The sequence below is a fragment of the Aulonocara sp. 'chitande type north' Nkhata Bay genome, linkage group LG19, assembly GCF_057382095.1.
Source record: "Aulonocara sp. 'chitande type north' Nkhata Bay isolate Kocher_YH1m ecotype deep benthic linkage group LG19, A_spYH_male_GT1.1, whole genome shotgun sequence".
Classification (NCBI taxonomy): Eukaryota; Metazoa; Chordata; class Actinopteri; order Cichliformes; family Cichlidae; genus Aulonocara; species Aulonocara sp. 'chitande type north' Nkhata Bay.
The window spans coordinates 27,197,521-27,218,113 of NC_141362.1; the positions used below are offsets into that span (position 1 = coordinate 27,197,521).

The 20,593-nt window shown below is 44.4% G+C and overlaps 1 protein-coding gene across 1 annotated transcript in view; it reads right to left on the bottom strand.

Annotated features, from left to right (window-relative positions):
- Positions 1–20,593, bottom strand: part of rlf (RLF zinc finger) — a 26,801-nt gene continuing 6,208 nt past the window's right edge. The window contains exons 3-8 of the mRNA XM_086275772.1: positions 15,513–15,594; positions 14,307–14,442; positions 13,994–14,196; positions 7,381–7,517; positions 7,080–7,221; positions 1–5,143 (exon numbers count right to left, since the gene is read on the bottom strand). Coding sequence (XP_086131898.1) covers positions 527–5,143; positions 7,080–7,221; positions 7,381–7,517; positions 13,994–14,196; positions 14,307–14,442; positions 15,513–15,594 — 5,317 coding nt within the window. The 3' untranslated portion in view covers positions 1–526. The remainder of the gene's footprint in view (positions 5,144–7,079; positions 7,222–7,380; positions 7,518–13,993; positions 14,197–14,306; positions 14,443–15,512; positions 15,595–20,593) is intronic.

Below are 20,593 nucleotides of genomic sequence, written 5' to 3' on the forward strand. Positions count from 1 at the left end.
TGTAAATTCATTTCCACATTTATTTTATTAGAAAGTGTTACATACATGTTGGCCAACACCTGTCCACTGCAACCCAACACTGACTTATTATAAACTGAGGTGAAAAATAACCAAACGTATTCCTTCATGGACTTTGTAGTAAGGAAATATTTTCAGTCACATTTTCACAAAAGTGAAAAGGCCTTGCAATTCGCTACTGACCATTTCCAACAATCTGAAAAGCTGTACATTTATCTCAGAGAACTACAGTATATACACTTGTGACCAGGATTTAACATAATAGGTGTTATCTGAATGCTTCATTACAGATGTCTAAAAAACCCAAACAATCAGCTGGATCTAGTGTGCAGTGTTTAAGCTTGTTTTTTAATTTTATGCTAATTACTACAACTGTTCAGTTTGGCAACTTAAAAATAGCAAAAACATAACAGCATCATCATGGTTGGGAGAAATAAAAATACTGATACACAGCTGTGAAACTAAAAAGTCATTTACCATAGCCATGTTAAAAAGGTGCTCGGTTAAACTAACTTCCAAGAAGCAGTTTGCTGTTGTTGGTGTCTGTTGGGAAGAGGTCAGGGAGGGCGGTGGTGCACACGGGTCTGCCCAGGACCACCACGGGTCTGAGGTACTGAAGCTGTTTAATTGCCAGGTCCCCACACCCAGCCAGGGCTTTGTCCAGGATGGACTTCAAGTTTTGGACTGACGTGAAGTCCCCAGTCATAGAGTGGGGCTTCAGCAGTGGGGAATGAGTGCGTCTGCTGCGGGTGTGAGAGATTCCTAGCTGGTTGTTCTCTTTGACAGAACAACTACGTCTGAAAGTGTCCCGCCGTTTTGCTAATCCTGTATTTTTGTCTTTTGGAGCGGTTTCTTGTATGAACTTAAGAAATGAAGACTCAAACCCCATAGGCTTATAGCCAGCAATGTCAAAAGCCCGTGGAGAAGCACTACGAGACTGAGAGTCTTTTACGTTTGAAGGCTGTTCAGACAGCTCGTTCATCCTTTTCAGGGGCTGGCGAACGGGAGGACTGGACAACGTTACAGATCCATTTAATGTTTTACTACCATCTTTGTTGCCCGATCCATCTTGGAAGCCCTCTTCAGTAGTGAAACGAAGTGAACATGGTGGTGAGAGATCAACAGTGACCGGGCGGAGCAGAGGCTTGATTTTATCCAAGCTCAGTCTCTCCTCTGGTTTCTGAGTGCTTGGTGTTCCTGCAGCAGCGTCTTCAGCATGCCCGCCTGTGCTCGGCTCACCATATAGCACCTCGTCTGCACCAACGAGGACACCATTTCTCTCAACAGGTGGCAGCTCCTGCTCTTCTTCTCCAGGGAAGCTCAGTGCATCATGATTGTCCTCATCCTGCGTGTCCCCTTTGATGGAATGAAGACTCACGGGTGCAGGCTGTGCCCCTGCGCTTTCCGACTCTGCTTGGTACTCCATTTTAAGAACCCCATTAGGGACGCACGTGCCTGCAACAGTCGGTCTGGCGGACTTCCTTTGAATGAGTTCTTCGAGCTGCTCGGCAGTAAAAACAAGCTTATCTTCATTCTTAAAGACATCTTCTCGGCGCATGTGGTGGACCTTCAGGTAGTGACGGTTCAAGCTGTGCATGTACGTGACGACAGAATCGCAGTCCTGAACCATGCATGGGTAGGCCACTCGCAAGCAGCGATCCTGGCACATCTGTAGTGCTTCTTCGTGAGATCTAAACACGTAACTGCTGAAACAATTTCTTTTCGCTCGCTTTTTCTCTCCTGAGACCTTTTTCTCCGCAGCACCCTCATCACCCAGTTGTTCTGACGTAGCTGTCACTTCAGGCTTTGGACTCTCAGCCTGTGCGGTGGGTGAACCAGGTTCCTCTTTCTGAGGACTCTCTGGTGTGACTATAAGCTTCTTTTGACACCCGGTAATAGACTTCTTGTGAGTGCTCTGCAGACGTACCACCAGCGAGTCGTACAACTCGCAGTGACTATAAAGAGTGTGCTTTTTAAGCGCACCGTCATGGCTGAACACTCTTGTGCAGCCGTCATACTTGCACCTTAATAGCTCAGGTGGTTGCGAGTGGTAATCACGAGTGTGACGCACTAAGCTGCTTTTAAGGTGGTAGGAAGCATTGCAGTTTGCAAAGTGACATTTGAACTGGGGTTGAGGTTCATCTGAGTTTGGGAGAGGCCTTTTTTTGGCAGGCTCTTTTCTCACTTCTGGACTGTGGTGCACATCAATATCTTTTTCCAACAAAAGCTGAGAGCGATTGTAATGATGTACTAACTGGAGGTGGCGCACAAGACCTCCCTGGGTGGAAAAAGCTGCATCGCAATTTTTTGCCACACAATGAAAAGGTTTACTGAACTTATCAAGTATATAGCACAGATTACTTTTGGCTACCAAGCGTCTTGTCGTTCTGACTTGCTGTGTGGTCTTATCTTCACTTTCCTGTCTCTGCTCATCTTCCTCTCTACCCTTTGCCTCATCTTCCCCTTCCTCTTCAGATGGGGAGTGATTATCAAAGTCTTTTCCATTTTCACTTATCGCTGTTGAGTTTTTGGTCTCTTGTTGGTGTTGCAACTTGGGGAGCTCTTTCTTTTTTACCTTTAGGCCGTGGTTTGTCAAAGGCGCTGTTAGTTTTTTTTTAGATTTGGACACTTTGTTTCCCTCATGCTGTACAGATGTTACACTAATCTGATCTACGCAAGTCTCACTCATGTTATGGAACTGAATATAATGGGCCCTCAACACGTGTTTTTCCCTGTGGCTCTTGGAACAAAGGTGGCACACGTAAGGCTTAAAACAGGTGGTTTTCAAAGAAGTCAACCTTTTGGCCTGTTCAATGGTACGGCCATGTCTGGTGTTATAGTGGCGCAGTAAGCTGTAACTTTGAGCCGTTCTAAAGCCACAACTTTTCATCTCACAAACATAGGGCTTAGCACTGGCTAGTGATTCACTACCACCTTCCTCAGTGGTTGCTTGTTGAGTGAGGACTTTAACCTTTTCCTCTGAAAGATGTGGTCTCTTCTGAAGCAAGACAACAGGGGGCTTTGCCATAATTGCCTGATGAAGAGATATCTGAGACGTGTTTGAGTCCACGCTGGACTGAGTGGGTTCGTTTGGCAAACTGTCGGAATTCAGGTCCAGTCTACTGAGCCCGATGAGAATCTCTTTGAGAGCATCGTTTTTTGTTTGAAGGCTTAAAGAGTTTGTTTCACTGCTTTTGGGATGAGTGGAAGCTTTTTTTTCTTGGCAAGTGTCCACAGGTTGAAATGGAGTTGGGTCGTTTTGTCCCTTCTCTTCATTCTCCGGTTGATTTTCAGACTTTATCCATTTGGACTTGGATCCCTGCTCATTGTCATGTTTGTGTTCTTTGTTCTCCAGTTTGAGATGTTCTGGGTGAGCACATTTAAGATGTCTCTGGACATCTCTGGCTCTGGAAAACGTCATGCCACACTTCTCAAAGCCACAAGTGAATTTACTTCCATCAAAACACACAGCCACCAAAGTCATTGTTGCTTTGGGCTCTTTGACGTCAGATTCCTGCAAGGAGGAGGAGCAACTCACTGACGAAGCATTCAGGACGTCTCCATTTACAGTGTCAGATTCAACTGACTTAGTAAGGCGAATGGCTGCATCAGTAACAGTCTTAAAAAGTTTCCGCTTTGCCTTCCTTTGAGCCTCAAAGTCCTCTTCAGAGAAAGTGATGTTGTGTGTTGACAGATGCTTTATAAATTCCTTTTTGGACAAGTAATACTTTCTACAGTCAGTACTAGAGCAGGTAAATGCCGCATCTCTGAAATGCTGTGCTTCATGGTGATAGATCTGTCCCAAGTCAGAGTATGTGACATAACAGCCTTTGAGCTGACACTGGTAGTTGAGCTGATAGCCATGGGTTTGCTTGTGTGTGACAAGTTCATTGGAAGTATTAAACTGCGCACCACAGCCTATAACCACACACGCGTAAGGCTGATCACCATAGTGAACTCTTATATGTTTGCGATGATGGTAAGCTGAGACAAAATGACGTCTACAGAAGACGCACTTTTCCCGCTTGTCTCTCATCTGGTGAAAATATTTCACGTTTTCATCACCTTTGTGCTCCGACTTTAAGTGGACATACAAGTACTTGGAATGTTTAAAAGTTCGTGTACATCCAGTTCCTGGACAGGGATACTCATCCCTGTTCTGCAGTTTGAAATGTTGGTCGATGTAATCAAAAGTTACATGCTCGTCGCTGTCCACATGTTTCTCTGTCCCTGTTTTGGCTTGCTGCACAATATGCTGCAAGACATCTGGATCATGGGTGGATTTGTAATACAGCATTAGAGAAGGATCGATGGTGATCTCACCCGGTTCAACGTCGTCATCTTCTTCTATCGTTTTCTGTACTTCCTCAGTCTTGGCATGATTTTTGACAAGATGTGTTTCACTCTCAATGTGTTTTTTAATGTGAGGAACGAGTTTCTTCCGACTCTCGAACTTTTCCAAGCAAATAGGGCAGGGGTGGTTGTTATCCTCTGCATGTCTTTTTGAGTGGTGAATTACTTGGGTGTCCGAGATAGACCTTTTACAAATGTGACAGCAGAAGTTCTGTTTTTTTGCCTCAGAATCACCTTTGATGTCTGTTTGGTTAATAGACTGTTTTTGATCTAGCTGTTCATGACTGTCAAGACCTCCATTTATCCCATTTTGGTGCACCGATTCTACTTTAACAGTGACTCCCTGCAGCTCATGCAGTTTATCCTTCTCAACGGCCTCTTCCTCTTCCCCTTCTGACTCTGGCCTCAGCCCCAGAAGGGAGATGCAGTGATATTTTAGAGTTTTCCAGTCCCAGAATTCGGGGTCAAAAGGCCAGTAAGCTTTCAGTGCTAGTAGCAACTCACAGCGTAGTGAGTTGGGAATAACCTCACTGTCCTGGTCATACTTTTGGTCTGGGCGCAAGTAGAGCTCCTCAAGACAGCTGAAGGCTTCCTGAGCAGGGCCAAGCAGGAACTCTGTGAGTTGGCAGGCACGCAGAACCTCAAGGTCGTCTGGAAGAAGGCAGGACACCGTCTTACAGACAGAGATCTTCGATTCCGAGTCATCCTGCTTTGGAAGTTGAAGGGCTTTCACGCAAAGCTCTACCGACGCAGGTATCCCTGGTTCCTCCGCCTAAAAAGTGATATGAAGAGTTATATTCCCATTATAGAGTGCTGGGAAATACAAAAAAATACCCTGTTACACTGGCTACATAAGCCTCTAAATACACTGCTAAAAAAATTAAAAAATTAAATTTAAATTAAATTAAAGGAACACTTTGAAAATACATCAACTTCAATGAAGGCAGCAGGGGGCTCATATCCATACTGATCTACACTGATAAGGACTGGTTACTGTGTCAGGAACAAAAGGATTCCACATCATTTGATGAAACTGAAAATGATAAACCTACAAAGTGCTGAATTCAAAGACACCCTGAAAGTCAAAGTGAAAAATAACAGGCACGCTAGTCCATTAGGCTAAAATTTGTCCTCCCAGATCTGGGCCAGGGCATCAATGAGCAGGGCATCCAATCTGTCTCATACATCTTTGTTTTCACTCTCCAGTCAAGTAAGAAGTAATGCAAATATAGTCTGCCTGCCCCCATAATGCCAAACAACTAGAGCTGGGCGATATGAGATTTTTTCATATCACGATATGTTTTTTTCATTTCAGGCGATAACGATATATATCACGATATAAGCCAAATAACTATATTTGTAAGATTTAAATGTGCCGTTGCTCACAAGTAAAATGTGAAATAATCAGCAGCTTGTTTTTATTTAAATATTTATTTCCCATAATAAGTTCAACAGGGTAGATGTACTTAAGGAACATGAGACTTTTTCAGATAAATAAAGGCAAATATTACAAACTACACAAAAGGCAGCCGCTAAAGCGTTTAAGTTTCAAAATAGAACAAACGAAACAGACTACTAAATTGTCAATTCCACTTAGAAACAAAATATTAATTCTAAAAATAAATCTTAGTTTGTTTTACAGAAGAACAGACAAAACTGACTAACTTTTGTCAATATCAAATAAACTGAGAACTAAAAGGAAATTCTCAATCTCTCCTTGTTGTATAGCTTAGCTTTTCAAACAGTTTTAACAGTTACTTTAGTCTGACAAAAGCCGAATGATGAATTAGCGCTTCCAGTCAGAGACTGAGGCTACGTCCACACGTACACGGGTATTTTTGAAAACGGAGATTTTCCGTTTTCGTTTTAAAAAATAATCCCGTCCACATATAAAGGCAGAAATGAAGGAAACCGCTGCTATGAACATGCCAAAGCAGCAGGTGGCGCTAGATTCCTAACCGTGCAGAAATGTTGGCCAATCAGAAGTCTAGAAGCCTCGGTGGGAAAAAGTAAACAAAGCTGGGGCATAGAAGCAGAACCGAGTCGTATGTGTGGAGGGACAGTAACTGTGTGTATATGTAAGCATTTAAACACTGCAGAGAGTAGAATTAACAGTAACAGTATTGTAGAAATTCATTTCACCGAAACAATAACGTGGCGCAGTGTGACGCATGCACCGGTTTATTGTATTTCCAGACTTGCTTTCGGCACAATTTACAGTGCACGCTACTCTATTTTTTGTCAGACTTGAAATAGCCGAAATACCTTCACACTACGGAACTTCTATGGCTCTTCCGTTCGACAATCTCTCCGGCGTTGGAACCATCATCTGTTTTCTCTTCGGTCACGCTCGGTTGATTTTTCTAGTCAGCACACTCATTTCCTCCATTACCCGCTGGCTGCTTCCCAAACAAACACACGTGCGGCTTGGCACTTGTGCTGTACGTAACAAGTCACGCGACGTGACGCTGCGGCTGTGATTGGTTCGGCTCTGCGCTACTTAATTTGGATTGGCTGACCTTTTTTTTTTTTTTTTTTTTTTTTTTTTTAAGAGGACAAGAGCGGCGAAGTCTATCGCGATAGTTTAATTTCTCTATCGAGTAAAAGTTATATCGCGATACATATCGTTATCGTTCTATCGCCCAGCTCTACAAACAACCTGTTCCATTTTAGTATCACAAGTGTAAAGCACGGGTTTTCACACTCACCTCTGTCTGAATCACGCGGACCAAGTAAAGCAAATGGTCGACTGTTTTGGCAATGGCACCTAGCTGAAGGCATCGTTCCAGAAGAGACACTGGTGAGGGGTCAAGCCTCCTCTGAAGCTTACTCCACAATAAAATCAACTCCCTTTAATTTAAAAAAAAAAAAAGAAAAAGTTTACACATATAGTTGTTTGTGAATGCAAAAATTACCAAAGAATCACTTTCTTTTAAATAAATTCCTACATCAAGTCTAAAAAAAAGAAAATTAAAAGAGAAAACTTGTCTTTAAAGAGAGCCCACTCACCAGGAGCAGTAAAGACTCTGCTGCTGTAGCTGCTGTGTCAAGAAAGTTGTGCACAGGATGAACGCTGTATTCTCCTCCCCCTCTGTCTCCAAATTACACGTGATCTCAAGTACGTCCTTGCAGTCCAGTCTCGATATCTACAGGAAACATAATGTTGGCTGCTCAGCAAACAACGAAAGAGGCAACACATCTCCAGTCACTCAACAAAAAGTTACAAATGCCAGAAAAATCAACATCCATGGATAAACGTGTATCTTTTTGTATATTTAGTTTTATGTCAGTCATATACTACCACCAGAATATGGTGATAAAATGTTCTCCCAGTATGATTTAATACAAAATTTGCTGTTTTCTAAGATGCAGACCTTTGAAGAAGTAGTGCTGTTGTAGCTGCAGTACAACATTTTAAAATGTTTAAATGTTTCTGGAGGAATTTCATGACCCCATGAGGACAGAAAATAGTCTTAAACTCTAATGGTGTGAGCATGCCCTTGGAGGCATATAGAAAAAGCGGGGTAACTGAGCCACAGAGGCAGGAGCGCAAAAAAAAAAAAGAAAAAAAAAAAAAAGAAAAAAAAAAAGAAGATAAAGCACATGCAACATCTGGATAATATTCTCATACTAGTCCATCGATCCATCCATCTTCATCCGCTTTGTCCGGGGCCAGGTCGCGGGGGCAGCAGCCTAAGCAAAGAGGCCCAGACCTCCCTCTCCCCAGCCACCTCCTCCAGCTTATCCGGGGGAATACCAAGGCGTTCCCAGGCCAGCCGAGAGATATAATCTCTCCAGCGTGTCCTGGGTCTGCCCCGGGGCCTCCTCCCGGTGGGACATGCCTGGAACACCTCACCCAGGAGGCATCCTTGTCAGATGCCCGAACCACCTCAGCTGGCTCCTTTCGATGTGGAGCAGCAGCTGCTCTACTCTGAGCCCCTCCCGGATGGCCGAACTTCTCACCCTATCTCTAAGGGAGAGGCCAGCCACCCTTCGGAGGAAGCTCATTTCTGCCACTTGTATCCGCGATCTCGTTCTTTCGGTCACTACCCACAGCTCGTGGCCATAGGTGAGGGTAGGGACGTAGATCGACCGGTAAATTGAGAGCTTCGCTTTTACACTCAGCTCCCTCTTCACCACGACGGACCGGTGCAGCGTCCGCATTACTGCAGCTGCAGCCCCAATCCGTCTGTCGATCTCCGGCTCCCTTCTCCCATCACTCGCGAACAAGACCCCGAGATACTTGAACTCCTCCACTTGGGGCAGGAACTCATCCCCGACCCGGAGTGGGCACTCCACCCTTTTCCGGCTGAGAACCATGGCCTCAGATTTGGAGGTGCTGATCCTCATTCCCGCTGCTTCACACTCGGCTGCGAACCGTTCCAGTGCGAGCTGGAGGCCCTCACCCGATGAAGCCAACAGAACCACATCATCTGCAAAAATCAGAGATGAGATTCTGAGGCCACCAAAGCGAAAGCCCTCCGCCACTTGGCTGCGCCTAGAAATCCTGTCCATAAAAATTATGAACAGAACCGGAGACAAAGGGCAGCCCTGGCGAAGCCCATCACCCACCGGGAACGAGTCCGACTTATTGCCGGCAATGCGAACCAAGCTCTTGCAACGGTTGTATAGGGATCGAATGGCCCGTAGCAATGGGCCAGACACCCCATATTCCCGCAACACCTCCCACAGGACACCCCGAGGGACACGGTCGAATGCCTTCTCCAAGTCCACAAAACACATGTAGACTGGTTGGGCAAACTCCCATGCACCCTCAAGTATCCTGGAGAGGATAAAGAGCTGGTCCAGTGTTCCGCGACCAGGACGAAAACCGCATTGTTCCTCCTGTATCCGAGGTTCGACTAACGGACGAACTCTCCTTTCCAGCACCCTGGCATAGACTTTCCCAGGGAGGCTGAGGAGTGTGATCCCCCTGTAGTTGGAACACACCCTCCGGTCCCCTTTCTTAAAGATGGGGAGCACCACCCCGGTCTGCCAGTCCACAGGTACTGCCCTGATCTCCACGCAACATTGCAGAGGCGTGTCAACCAGGACAGCCCTACAACGTCCAGAGCCTTCAGGAACTCGGGGCGGACCTCATCAACACCAGGGGCTCTGCCACCAAGGAGTTGTTTAACTGCCTCAGTGACCTCGCCCCCGGAAATTGGCGGGTCATTCCCCTCATCCCCAGACTCTGCTTCCTCCTCGGAAGACGTCTCAGTGGGATTAAGGAGGTCCTCGAAGTATTCCTTCCACCGCCTGACAATTTTCTCAGTCGACGTCAGCAGCGCTCCGCCAGCACTATACACAGTGCAGGTAGAGCACCGCTTTCCCCTCCTGAGACGTCTGACGGTTTGCCAGAATCTCTTCGCGGCAGTCCGAAAGTCTTTTTCCATGGCCTCTCCGAACTCCTCCCACACCCGAGTTTTTGCTTCAGCCACTGCCCGAGCCGCATTCCGCTTGGCCTGTCGATACCTGTCGGCTGCCTCCGGAGTCCCACAGGCTAACCAAGCCCGATAGGACTCCTTCTTCAGCCTAGTGGCTCCCTTCACCTCTGGTGTCCACCAATTGGTTCAGGGATTACCACCACGGCAGGCACCAACCACCTTGCGGCCGCAGCTCAATGCAGCAGCTTCGGCAATGGAGACGCTGAACATGGTCCATTCGGACTCAATGTCCCCAGTCTCCCTCGGAATGCTGTTGAAGCTCTGCCGGAGGTGTGCGTTGAAGATCTCGCGGACTGGGGCCTCTGCTAGACGTTCCCAGCACACCCTCACTACGCGTTTAGGTGCACCAGGTCTGTCCAGCGTCTTCCCCCGCCACCTGATCCAACTCACCACCAGGTGGTGATCAGTTGACAGCTCAGCCCCTCTCTTTACCCGAGTGTCCAGAACATATGGTCGCAGATCTGCTGATACGATTACAAAATCGATCATCGACCTACGGCCTAGAGCGTCCTGGTGCCACGTGCACTTATGGACACTCTTATGTTCGAACAGGGTGTTCGTTATGGCCAAACTGTGATTAGCACAGAAGTCCAATAACAGAGCACCGCTCGGGTTCAGATCAGGGAGGCCGTTCCTCCCAATCACACCCCTCCAGGTCTCGCTGTCGTTACCCACGTGAGCATTGAAGTCTCCCAGCAGGACAACAGAGTCTCCAGGTGGAGCACCCTCCAGCACCCCCCCCCCCAGGGACTCTAAGAAGGCTGGGTACTCTGAACTGCCACTCGGCGCATAAGCGCAGATGACAGTCAGGACCCGTTCCCCGACCCTAAGGCGCAGGGAACAAACCCTCTCGTCCACCGGGAAAAACCCCAACGTACCGGCAGCAAGCCGAGGGGATATTAGGATACCCACCCCAGCCCGCCGCCTCTCACCAGGGGCAACTCCGGACTGAGACAGAGTCCAGCCCCTCTCCAGGAGACTGGTTCCAGAGCCCAAGCCATGTGTAGAGGTGAGCCCGACTATATCTAGCCGGTACCTCTCAACCTCACGCACTAACTCAGGCTCCTTCCCCACCAGAGAGGTGACATTCCATGTCCCTATTGCCAGTCTTGGCAGCCGGGGGTCAGTCCGCCAGGGCCTCTGCTCCTGGCCGCCACCCGGCACACAATGCACCCGACCCCTATGGCGCCTCCTGCGGGTGGTGGGCCTGCGGGAGGATGGACCCATGTCTCCTCTTCGGGCTGTGCCCGGCCGGGCCCCATGGACTAAGGCCCGGCCACCAGACGCTTGCCCTCGGGCACCCTCCCCGGGCCTGGCTCCAGGGCGAGGCCCCGGTGACCCTATCCCGGGCAGGGTAAACTGTTCCCTCGGTGTCCTTTTCATAAGGGTCTTATGAATCGCTCTTTGTCTGGTCCCTCACCCAGGGCCAATTTGCCATGGGAGACCCTACCAGGGGGCAAAAGCCCCCAGACAACATAGCCCCTGGGATCCCTGTGACACACAAACCCCTCCACCACGATAAGGTAGCGATTCAAGGAGGAGCTCATACTAGTCTGATTTATAAAATGTATAAGAGAGCAAACTAAAAACTTCCTCCTGACAAAACAACTTTTTTTTCCTTCACTGTATTATAATAATGAATGTTCTCTCTTCATGGCAGAGAAATTATGTTATATTTATTTAAAAGGCCATTTTTCCATTTCACTCTCTCACACACACAGAAAATGCAATAGGACACTCGATCTAAATATCACTGCACCGCTGACTCAAGTTTTCTTCACAGCTTTATATTTATAAAGTATAATAGCCTCTTTCTTCGCTCACTTAGACATTATGTGTGGAAATGTGAGCCGTTTGATTAAACAAAACTATTTTTGTATCATTTTTTTATCCCGAGTTCAAAGCTGTGTGGCTTTTGTATGAATATTAAAAAAAAAAAAAAAAAATGCCCAACATACTGACAACTCTGTGTGTGTAATAAAATTACACTTCTTTCTTTTCTGATCATGCAAATCCTATACCTAGTCTGCACTTTTATCTGAAACACTGGCGAGACACTGTAATCAAAAGAATAAAAGGAGACAGCATGTAAAACAAATCCAAACACTGCTTAGTAGAGCAGGGCGATATGGCCAAAAATATTTATCACGATATATATTTGAAAATTTGCGATAACGATATAACCGACGATATAATTGATGCGAGACAAAATACAACTCCACAACATTACTAGCGCAAAAAGACAACCTTCCATTTATTTTCACTTAAACAAGAAGCTGGTTTTTATGTACATTAAAGCTTTATAAAAATGTAACAGTGCAAATGCAAATTCCTTGCTGAAAGTTTAACCAAAAGGCATTTCCAGTAGAAATGGGCTGACATATCCTGAGCATAACCATATATAATATCCACTGAAGTTAAAAATAGGTGCTTTGCATTAAACTGCAGTGTGCAGTACGCATTTTTCGGACCATAAGGTGCAAGGGATTATAAGGCACATTAAGCGAAACAAAGCAGTCAGATAAATCAAACTTTATTAAACTCATTCTTCTTGCTTCCTCCACTTCTGTACCATTGATTCATTAATGTTGAATTCTCTGGCAGCTGCTCTATTCCCATGTTGTTGCAGTATATTAATGACTAACCTCGTATTGTGGATGGATTATCTCAGTTGTTCTCCTGACTGAAGTTTGGTCCGTTTACAGCATCCTGCCATGCGATTGCATTTGTCTCTAACCATGAAGAACCTTCACGTTAACTTTTATAAGTGGAAAAGTGTTAGTGTTCGTCCTCCAGCTTCACTGTTTATGTTATGCTAACATAGCTGTATCGCTAGCGATCACGTAGCACATCATTATATACCAGCTAGCCCAACTTCAGTAACCCTACAAACGTCACTGCTGTTTAGTTTCCTGTCTTCATTTATGTTGGAAGTGATAGCAGAGCTGTACGTTTGATTTTTTTCAGAAATCTCTCAGTCAGAACATGCAATATCATGCTTAGGTAACTAGCGAAACTAGCGAGCTAACTTCCGCTAGCTTCCTGCTAACTTCTAACTCCGTTAAATGTAATAACTTTTGTTTTCATGGATGCCTGGAAGTTAAACTTTATAGTTACACCTGGTAAAGCAGCAATGCTGATCGTTTTATTAAAGATGAAAGAATTTAGACAGTTTTTAACTCTCAGTGATGCTGCAGTGTTGTTTGACCTGAAGCATACGGAGTTTAGGACCCAGATTACTCCCAGATTTAAGAGCATCTTAGTCCGACAAATATGACAATGACAACGGCCGCTTGCATGTTCTGCAAAAAAATGTGCTTTGTTGTGTATCTGACGGACAAACACCAAACCAGTTCCACATCACGGAAGTTGCACCATTTTTACAAACCAATTCTGGTTCATCTGTTTCACTCAACAATCGGCCATGTGCGTATGAAAACAAAGGCACTGCGCATGCGCGTTTTACTCCCATTCTATCGCGATATTTCATTTTCCTATCGTTGCCTAACATTATACCGGTATTACCGTGAACGGTATAATATGGCCCAGCCCTACTGCTTAGTACAGGAATTATCAATAGTAACTGACAAAGAATAATTATTATGCTAAGGTTCTTCTGTGTGCACATGGGTTAGATTTATGTACAAAGAAGCAGGCTAAAACACTTTTACAGCATACAATATAATGCCAAACTGAAACTAGGCCACAAAGCACCCAAATGTTCTATCGGCTGGAGGATTTTCTGAGTCCTCCAACTGAAAGCCAGAAAACTGAAAGCTCAATTTGCATGTGGGTTTGAAGCTCTATTTTTGGAGTCAGTGCAGAAAACCCTTATGAATAGGTAAATTTTTTACACTCATTCTAAAAAGATTTGACTTGCAAATATGCCCCATTTTTCTTTATCAGCTAATATCAGTTACAGATTGCTTGTGTATGTGTGACTGAATACTAAGAATGGATGCTTTTGTCTGTCCTCTGAAAGCTTTGGGAGGCCATCAGTCGTGATCACCTGGCACACATTCTGTGTCACACTGAACGCTTCTTATATTTTTGATACTCTTCACGTTGGTTTGGTGAAAATGATAAATGTAGAAACTCATTAATTAATTTACTGAAACACCCAAAAGTCACCAAAGCAACCAATCCCAGCTCACAAAAAGAAACTGCTGGAATACCTCCATTATGGCCTCTTCGTTGGGCAACAGGTGACAAAGCAGGGAGACATATGTCTGACGAAACGTGGCTTGATTAGAAAAGGTGCTGCATTCAGTGCAAGCTTTGGCCAAAACCACAGCTTTGGCAATCTCGCCCATCTTTTCCAGATGTTTCACCCGCATCTCCATGAAGCCCTCGCCCTCCAAGCTGATATATGCATTAACTAAAGACAGAATTCAAACAAAATCCAAGTCACAAATAAAGAAAAAGCCAACGTAGTTCTAAGTAACTATAGTTTTCAAATAAAAAGAACCTAGTTGATTAGATCCTAACCTTCTTCTGGGTTAGTCAGCTGCCCGGTGAGGAGAGATGTAAGGACAGGGTTGCTCCATGCCCCTCCCTCTCCTGTGATTTGGAGTAATGCTTGAAGGTCTGTGCTTCCATACTGTAGCAGGGTATCATGGGCAATCTGCACACAACACAAAAATGGTAACGCTAAATACAATAACATTGTTCGGTCAGCATCTTTATAAACATTCATTTTCATGAATACAAAAAATATAATTATTAAGGGCTATGTTCCCTTTATGGAGGCAGCAGTGCTGCTTTCTCTCTGTTGATGTGTGATAAAATGATAAATGAACAACTCAAAAGGCTGTCACAGTTTGTGATTCAGCACAAGCGATATTTCATTATCTGCTCTACACCAAGCGAAACGTTTGTCACTGTTCACATCTAAAAAGGAAAACAGGTGACAGCTCAGCACAGCCTGGTTTAGAATTACTTTTTCTTTGCTGACAAGTCTGTCTGTAGAAATTAAGACTTTTTTTCTCCTTTTTGAAATGTCATCAATCAATCAATGTCATTCAGCATGTGGGTGAACTAAACTTAATATAGTGACTTCGCAGCCCAAAATCTAGTATCAAAGAAAGTAAGAGTACTTAAAAACCTATATGAGACTTCAGCTACAGAGCTATTACATTCCCATAAATCTTCTCAGTATGTCACAGTTTTGCTCAGCTTGAACATATTGAATCAATTTAGCAACGTATTCTGCCAACTCTTCAGTGCACATTTGCCACAAGAAATCAAGTCCACAGCCATGCGACCCACCCCATGAGACGGAAGCGCTTCACTTCATCCTTTGGAAACAAAACTGCTGAATGTAAGAAAAATTGAAACACTATTCTTTTTAAGTCTTGTATCTTTAAATCCTTTGAGAAAATAACTAACTATTTCAAGCCTGATACTGAAGATATTCACACCTAGATTGGTTTCATATTGAAGTACAGATTTGACAACCTGTGAAGAGTGAGAGGTTATAAAGACAGATGTTTTAGACTCACCACGGGGTAAATAAAAACAAAACAATGCTGTCCACACCAATTTGAAACAGCTCGTCTTTGGGTTTACTTTTAGGAGGGCTTTTACAGAAAACACACAAAGACTCAACTTGACCCCCCCCTTCACAGACACACACAAATTTACTTTTCTCTATGCAGTCACCCATCAGCAAACAATGCTTTGAAGGTCCTGTACCTGAACAGAGTGGTGGAACTGAACCCAGGCTTCATATGGGATTTCATTCTCAGGCACTGACAGCAACAGTTCAAAACAGCTCCTGTAGTAAAAACAAGGAGATGTTTTATGACACTATAATAAAACAGTGCAAAACAGAACAGCCAACGACAGTATGAAGAGTGTGCAGAGTATGATCCAACCTTCAAGCCACCATGGCCGCCCCCCTACAAGGCAGTGTTCCTAATAATTCAATATTAATATTCACTAATATTCCTGTACACATGGATCTGTGTGCATGCCAATTAATATCCTTATAAGTAAGTAAGTAAGTAAAATTTATTTATATAGCGCTTTTCACAGATAAAAATCAAAGTGCTTTACAACACAGGAAATGGGAATATAAAAACAATATAACAGTAAATAAAACAATGTAAAACAATAAAACTATAAAAACAGCATAAGAAATTAATCAAATGCTTTTCTAAATAAAAATGTCTTCAGCTGTTTCTTAAAAGAATCAATGGAGTCCGTGCAGCGAAGAGACAGTGGGAGAGAATTCCACAACCGTGGTACCACAGTCTGAAAGGCCCGATCACCACGAGTTTTAAAACGAGTGCGCGGTACCACCAGCAGTCTCTGATCTAATGACCTTAAAGCCCGAGAAGATGCATGTGGTTTCAGCAGGTCAGATAAATATTGAGGAGCCTGACCATGTAGGGCCCTAAAGGTTAGAACTAAAATTTTAAAATGAAACCTAAAATTTACAGGCAACCAGTGAAGGGAGGCCAAGACTGGAGTGATATGCGATCTTCTCTTGGTGCCTGTTAAGAGACGTGCTGCAGCATTCTGCACAGTCTGAAGACAATTTAAGGCTGATTTGTTAAAACAAGTAAAAAGGCCGTTAGAGTAGTCTAAACGAGAGGAAATAAAAGCATGAATAATCATCTCAAGTTCAAGCTTTGAACTTAGGCTTCAGGGGATCCTTGTCCAACAAGGATCCCCTGAAGCCTATTACCGCTGACATTAGAGTGGGGTGCGCCTTCAACAGACAGCCGGTTGCTGGCAAAAAGAGAGAGGCAACCATTTATACCCACATCCACAGACAACTACAATTGTGGTGGGAAGCTGGAGCATCCAGAGAGAACCCACACGGACCTATGGAGAACATGCAAACACACTGAAACACTGCAGCTGACCAGATACAAAATCTTCTCGCTATGACGTCAGTGACAATAACTGCATAGTACACAAATATTGAAAAGTGAAGGTGCTTCAATTATTTTGTTTCGTTGCATCAAAACATTTTCAGCAGTGGCCAACTCGTTTGACCGTACGTCCACAGCTTTTTTTAATTCTTCAAGCACCATTCTGTAGGCTTGTGTAAAGATATTTGCACACAAATTGTCTAATTACCAAATAATGGTTATACAAATGTGTCCATTCACATACGAGTTTCTGTTCAGATAGCATATTGGTTTTAACCACCATAACTGCGCTTTACGTGTCAGTTAATAAGTGGGCTGATTTCACTTAAGGTCTTTGTATGTTATAACTTGGCTCTTCTCCATGGCTGGCTAATAGACCAACAACAACATAAGCAAGAGTAGCCCACTCCATCTGACAAAGCACACCCTCTACATGTAGACTGGCAGTCTGTGACTGCCCACAGATTCTTTTAGCTACCTCAAGAAAAGAAAAAAAAAACTCCCAAAAAACAAAACAACAACAGCATTCCATGTTTACAAGTATGTGCATCCCTCCTAACCAGAAATGTATGCTTTTCTTCATCACTAACCTAGCATTGCAAATTGTTGTGTAGTTTGTGTACAAGCAAGCGGCCACATGTTGCAAACTGCAGCAAAAACAGGTAAACAAAATGTGCATTCAAACAGTGTTTTTAAACCTAAAAACAAATCAGCATGCTGAAGAAGTTTAACATACCGTTCACATGACTAATACAGTTTATTCAGGATAACAGTGGATTTTCAGTGCACATGTAATGAGACAACTCCCTACACCTCCCTCGCTTCCCCCCCTTCCTGACACCATGACACCCCCCTCCTCCAATCCCTCTCTCAGCAGCAAGACATCTCCCCCCCTCCCCTCCTCCCAAACATCTCCCAGTGTCACAGTGGATCAGGTCAGGAGGCAACTGAGGAAGCTTCGCCCCAGAAAGGCAGCAGGCCCAGACAAGGTGTGTCCTAGGATGCTTAAGGCGTGTGCTGCTGAACTTGGGGAGCCGCTACAACGAGTCTTCAACCTCAGTCTGCGACTGGGGAGAGTGCCCGCCCTATGGAAGACATCCTGCATCGTCCCGGTCCCCAAAAAGAACCGGCCCAATGAGCTGAATGACTTCCGACCGGTGGCACTGACGTCACATCTTATGAAGACTCTAGAGCGGCTCTTCCTCAACCTCCTCCGACCACAGGTACAACATGCCCAGGACCCACTACAGTTTGCATACAAGGTGGGTGTCGGAGTGGAGGATGCCATCCTGTACCTCCTACACAGAGCCCACTCACACCTGGATGGGGGAAAAGGCACGGTCAGGATCCTGTTTCTTGACTTTTCCAGTGCCTTTAATACCATCCGGCCCTGTATGCTTCAGGAAAAACTGAACAGGATGGAGGTGGACCCCTGCCTGGTGGCTTGGATCTACCTCACCGACAGACCACAGTACGTCAGGCTGAAGGACATCACGTCTGACACAGTGGTCAGCAGCACAGGAGCACCACAGGGAACTGTGCTGTCCCCTCTTCTCTTCACCCTGTACACCTCTGACTTCTGCTACAACTCTGAATTATGCCACATTCAGAAGTTTGCAGATGACACGGCCATCATGGGGTGTATCTGGGATGATCAGGAAGAGGAGTACAGAAGTCTGGTGAGGAACTTTGTCGCATGGAGTCACACAAACCACCTGCAACTCAACACCTCAAAGACTAAGGAACTGGTTGTGGACTTCGGGAGGTCCAGAGAAGGTCCACTGCCAGTTCAGATAGAGGGGGAGGAGGTGGAGGTGGTCAACAAGTACAAGTACCTCGGGCTGTGGGTGGACAATAAACTGGACTGGTCATGCAACACAGAGCACCTGTATAAAAAAAAGCCCAAAGCCGACTGTACTTCCTCAGGAGGCTGAGGTCTTTTAACATCTGCAGGAAGCTCCTGAGGATGTTTTACCAGTCAGTGGTTGCTGGAGTACTTTTCTATGCTGTGGTGTGCTGGGGGAGCAGCACAGCAAAGAGGGACTCATCCAGGCTGGAGAAACTGATCAGGAGGGCTAGCTCTGTGGTCGGCATGAAGCTGGACACTCTGGTGACAGTGGCAGAGAAAAGGACATTAAAGAAACTGATGGACATTATGGACAATGCTGGGCATCCTCTGCACACGGCCATAAACAATCAGAAGAGTCTGTTCAGTGACAGGTTGCTTCTCCCCAAGACAAGAACTAACAGACTTAAAAACTCCTTTGTCCCACACGCCATCAGACTGTTTAACTCCTCTCTGGAGGGGAGAGGGAGGGGAAACAGGAGGACAAAGGAGGGGGGAACAACTAAGCTGCAGTGCCTCTTCACCTCACTGTACAATACCTTGTGCAATACTTTTTGTAAATAGTCAACAGTGCAATAGACTCAATACTTGAAATGTGCAATTCACTTGTATTTTTATTCCTATTTATTCTATTTATCCCCTTTGTATATTTTATTTATATTTGTCTCTGTATTTATATATGTGTGTGTGTGTGTGTGTGTGTGTGTGTGTGTGTGTGTGTGTGTGTGTGTGTGTGTGTGTGTGTGTGTGTGTGTATATAACAGTTCTGTAACTGTAACTTCGGTCGTTGCTGTGCTTTTTTTGGAAGTCGAATTTCCCAGAGGAACCCACCCGAGGGATTAATAAAGTTCTATCTTATCTTATCTTATCATGCCTCATGCCTCTAAACCTTTCCTGGCTGAAGACGTATGACTGGTCCTAGCAATGAACACAAAGGCACAAATCTCTGACCTAGTTCAGCTCATGTTGAGAAAGTCACAAAATATCTTAGATAACTCATTTGTAGTACGAGACCTTTAATGCCCCTTCAAGGACGTCTTGAAGCACATCTAATCCCAAACAACAGCCACTCAATCCCAGTCAGTGTGAGCTTTGATTTCTTTTTGTTTTGGTTTGCAAATGACAGTTACTTAAACTAATATTTTTAAATGACAAAACCAATAATGCTATAGCCTTTAAAAAAAATAAATAATAATAATAATAATAATAATCATCATCAGTTAGTACCAGGAAGCACAGCATGCATATAACTGTGCACAAAATGAAGAACAAAATTAGCTGAGGTTATTATTACAGTTACCACTGCTTACGTTTTACACTTAGTATCACTGCATACCTCAGATTTAAACCATAGCTGTGACATTTACATCAATTTACAAAACCACTTATTTCCTGTGTTGGCAATTTACCCTCTATATTTCAGCAATGTTTTCCCATTTTCAACGTATAAATGTACTTTTATGCCCTGGGCAGAGGCAGGCTGCAATTGCACCAAATCGGTTGGAGGATTTCCATAATATTTAGTTTCTTGTTTGTACTCGGACTGTTGTGAGAAAGCTAAAAGTCTTTCATATTAGGAAAGCCACCTATTGTACTATGTCTCTTTCTGGACTCCTGTATGCATATAAAAGCTTTGCTCACTCTACAGGACGAGTGCTTTATTGGTGTTTCGTTACCCATTCAAATATGGGGGGGGGGAAAAAAAAAAAAAAAAAAAAACCCACACACACGCACACAGTCATTGATATACATACTGCAAAAACATTTGTTTAATGTTCTTAGACCAATGACGTATCTGGAATATTTCATTTGTACATTCTCCCCAACTCCATGTTCTGCTTTGAATTTATTAAGCAAAGCAAAGAAAGAAAAAAAAGGAAGCGAAACTGAAACAAAAAATAAAACTGAACCCAACAGAAAAAGACATGTTAAGAAGGCTGAACGGAAAAAAGCGCCAGGATCATCAGTGCCTCGGAATAGCGGCAGGCATATGGAGAACACGAATAAAGCATTTAGTCAGATTGCAAAGTGTACTTGTGAGGATTGGC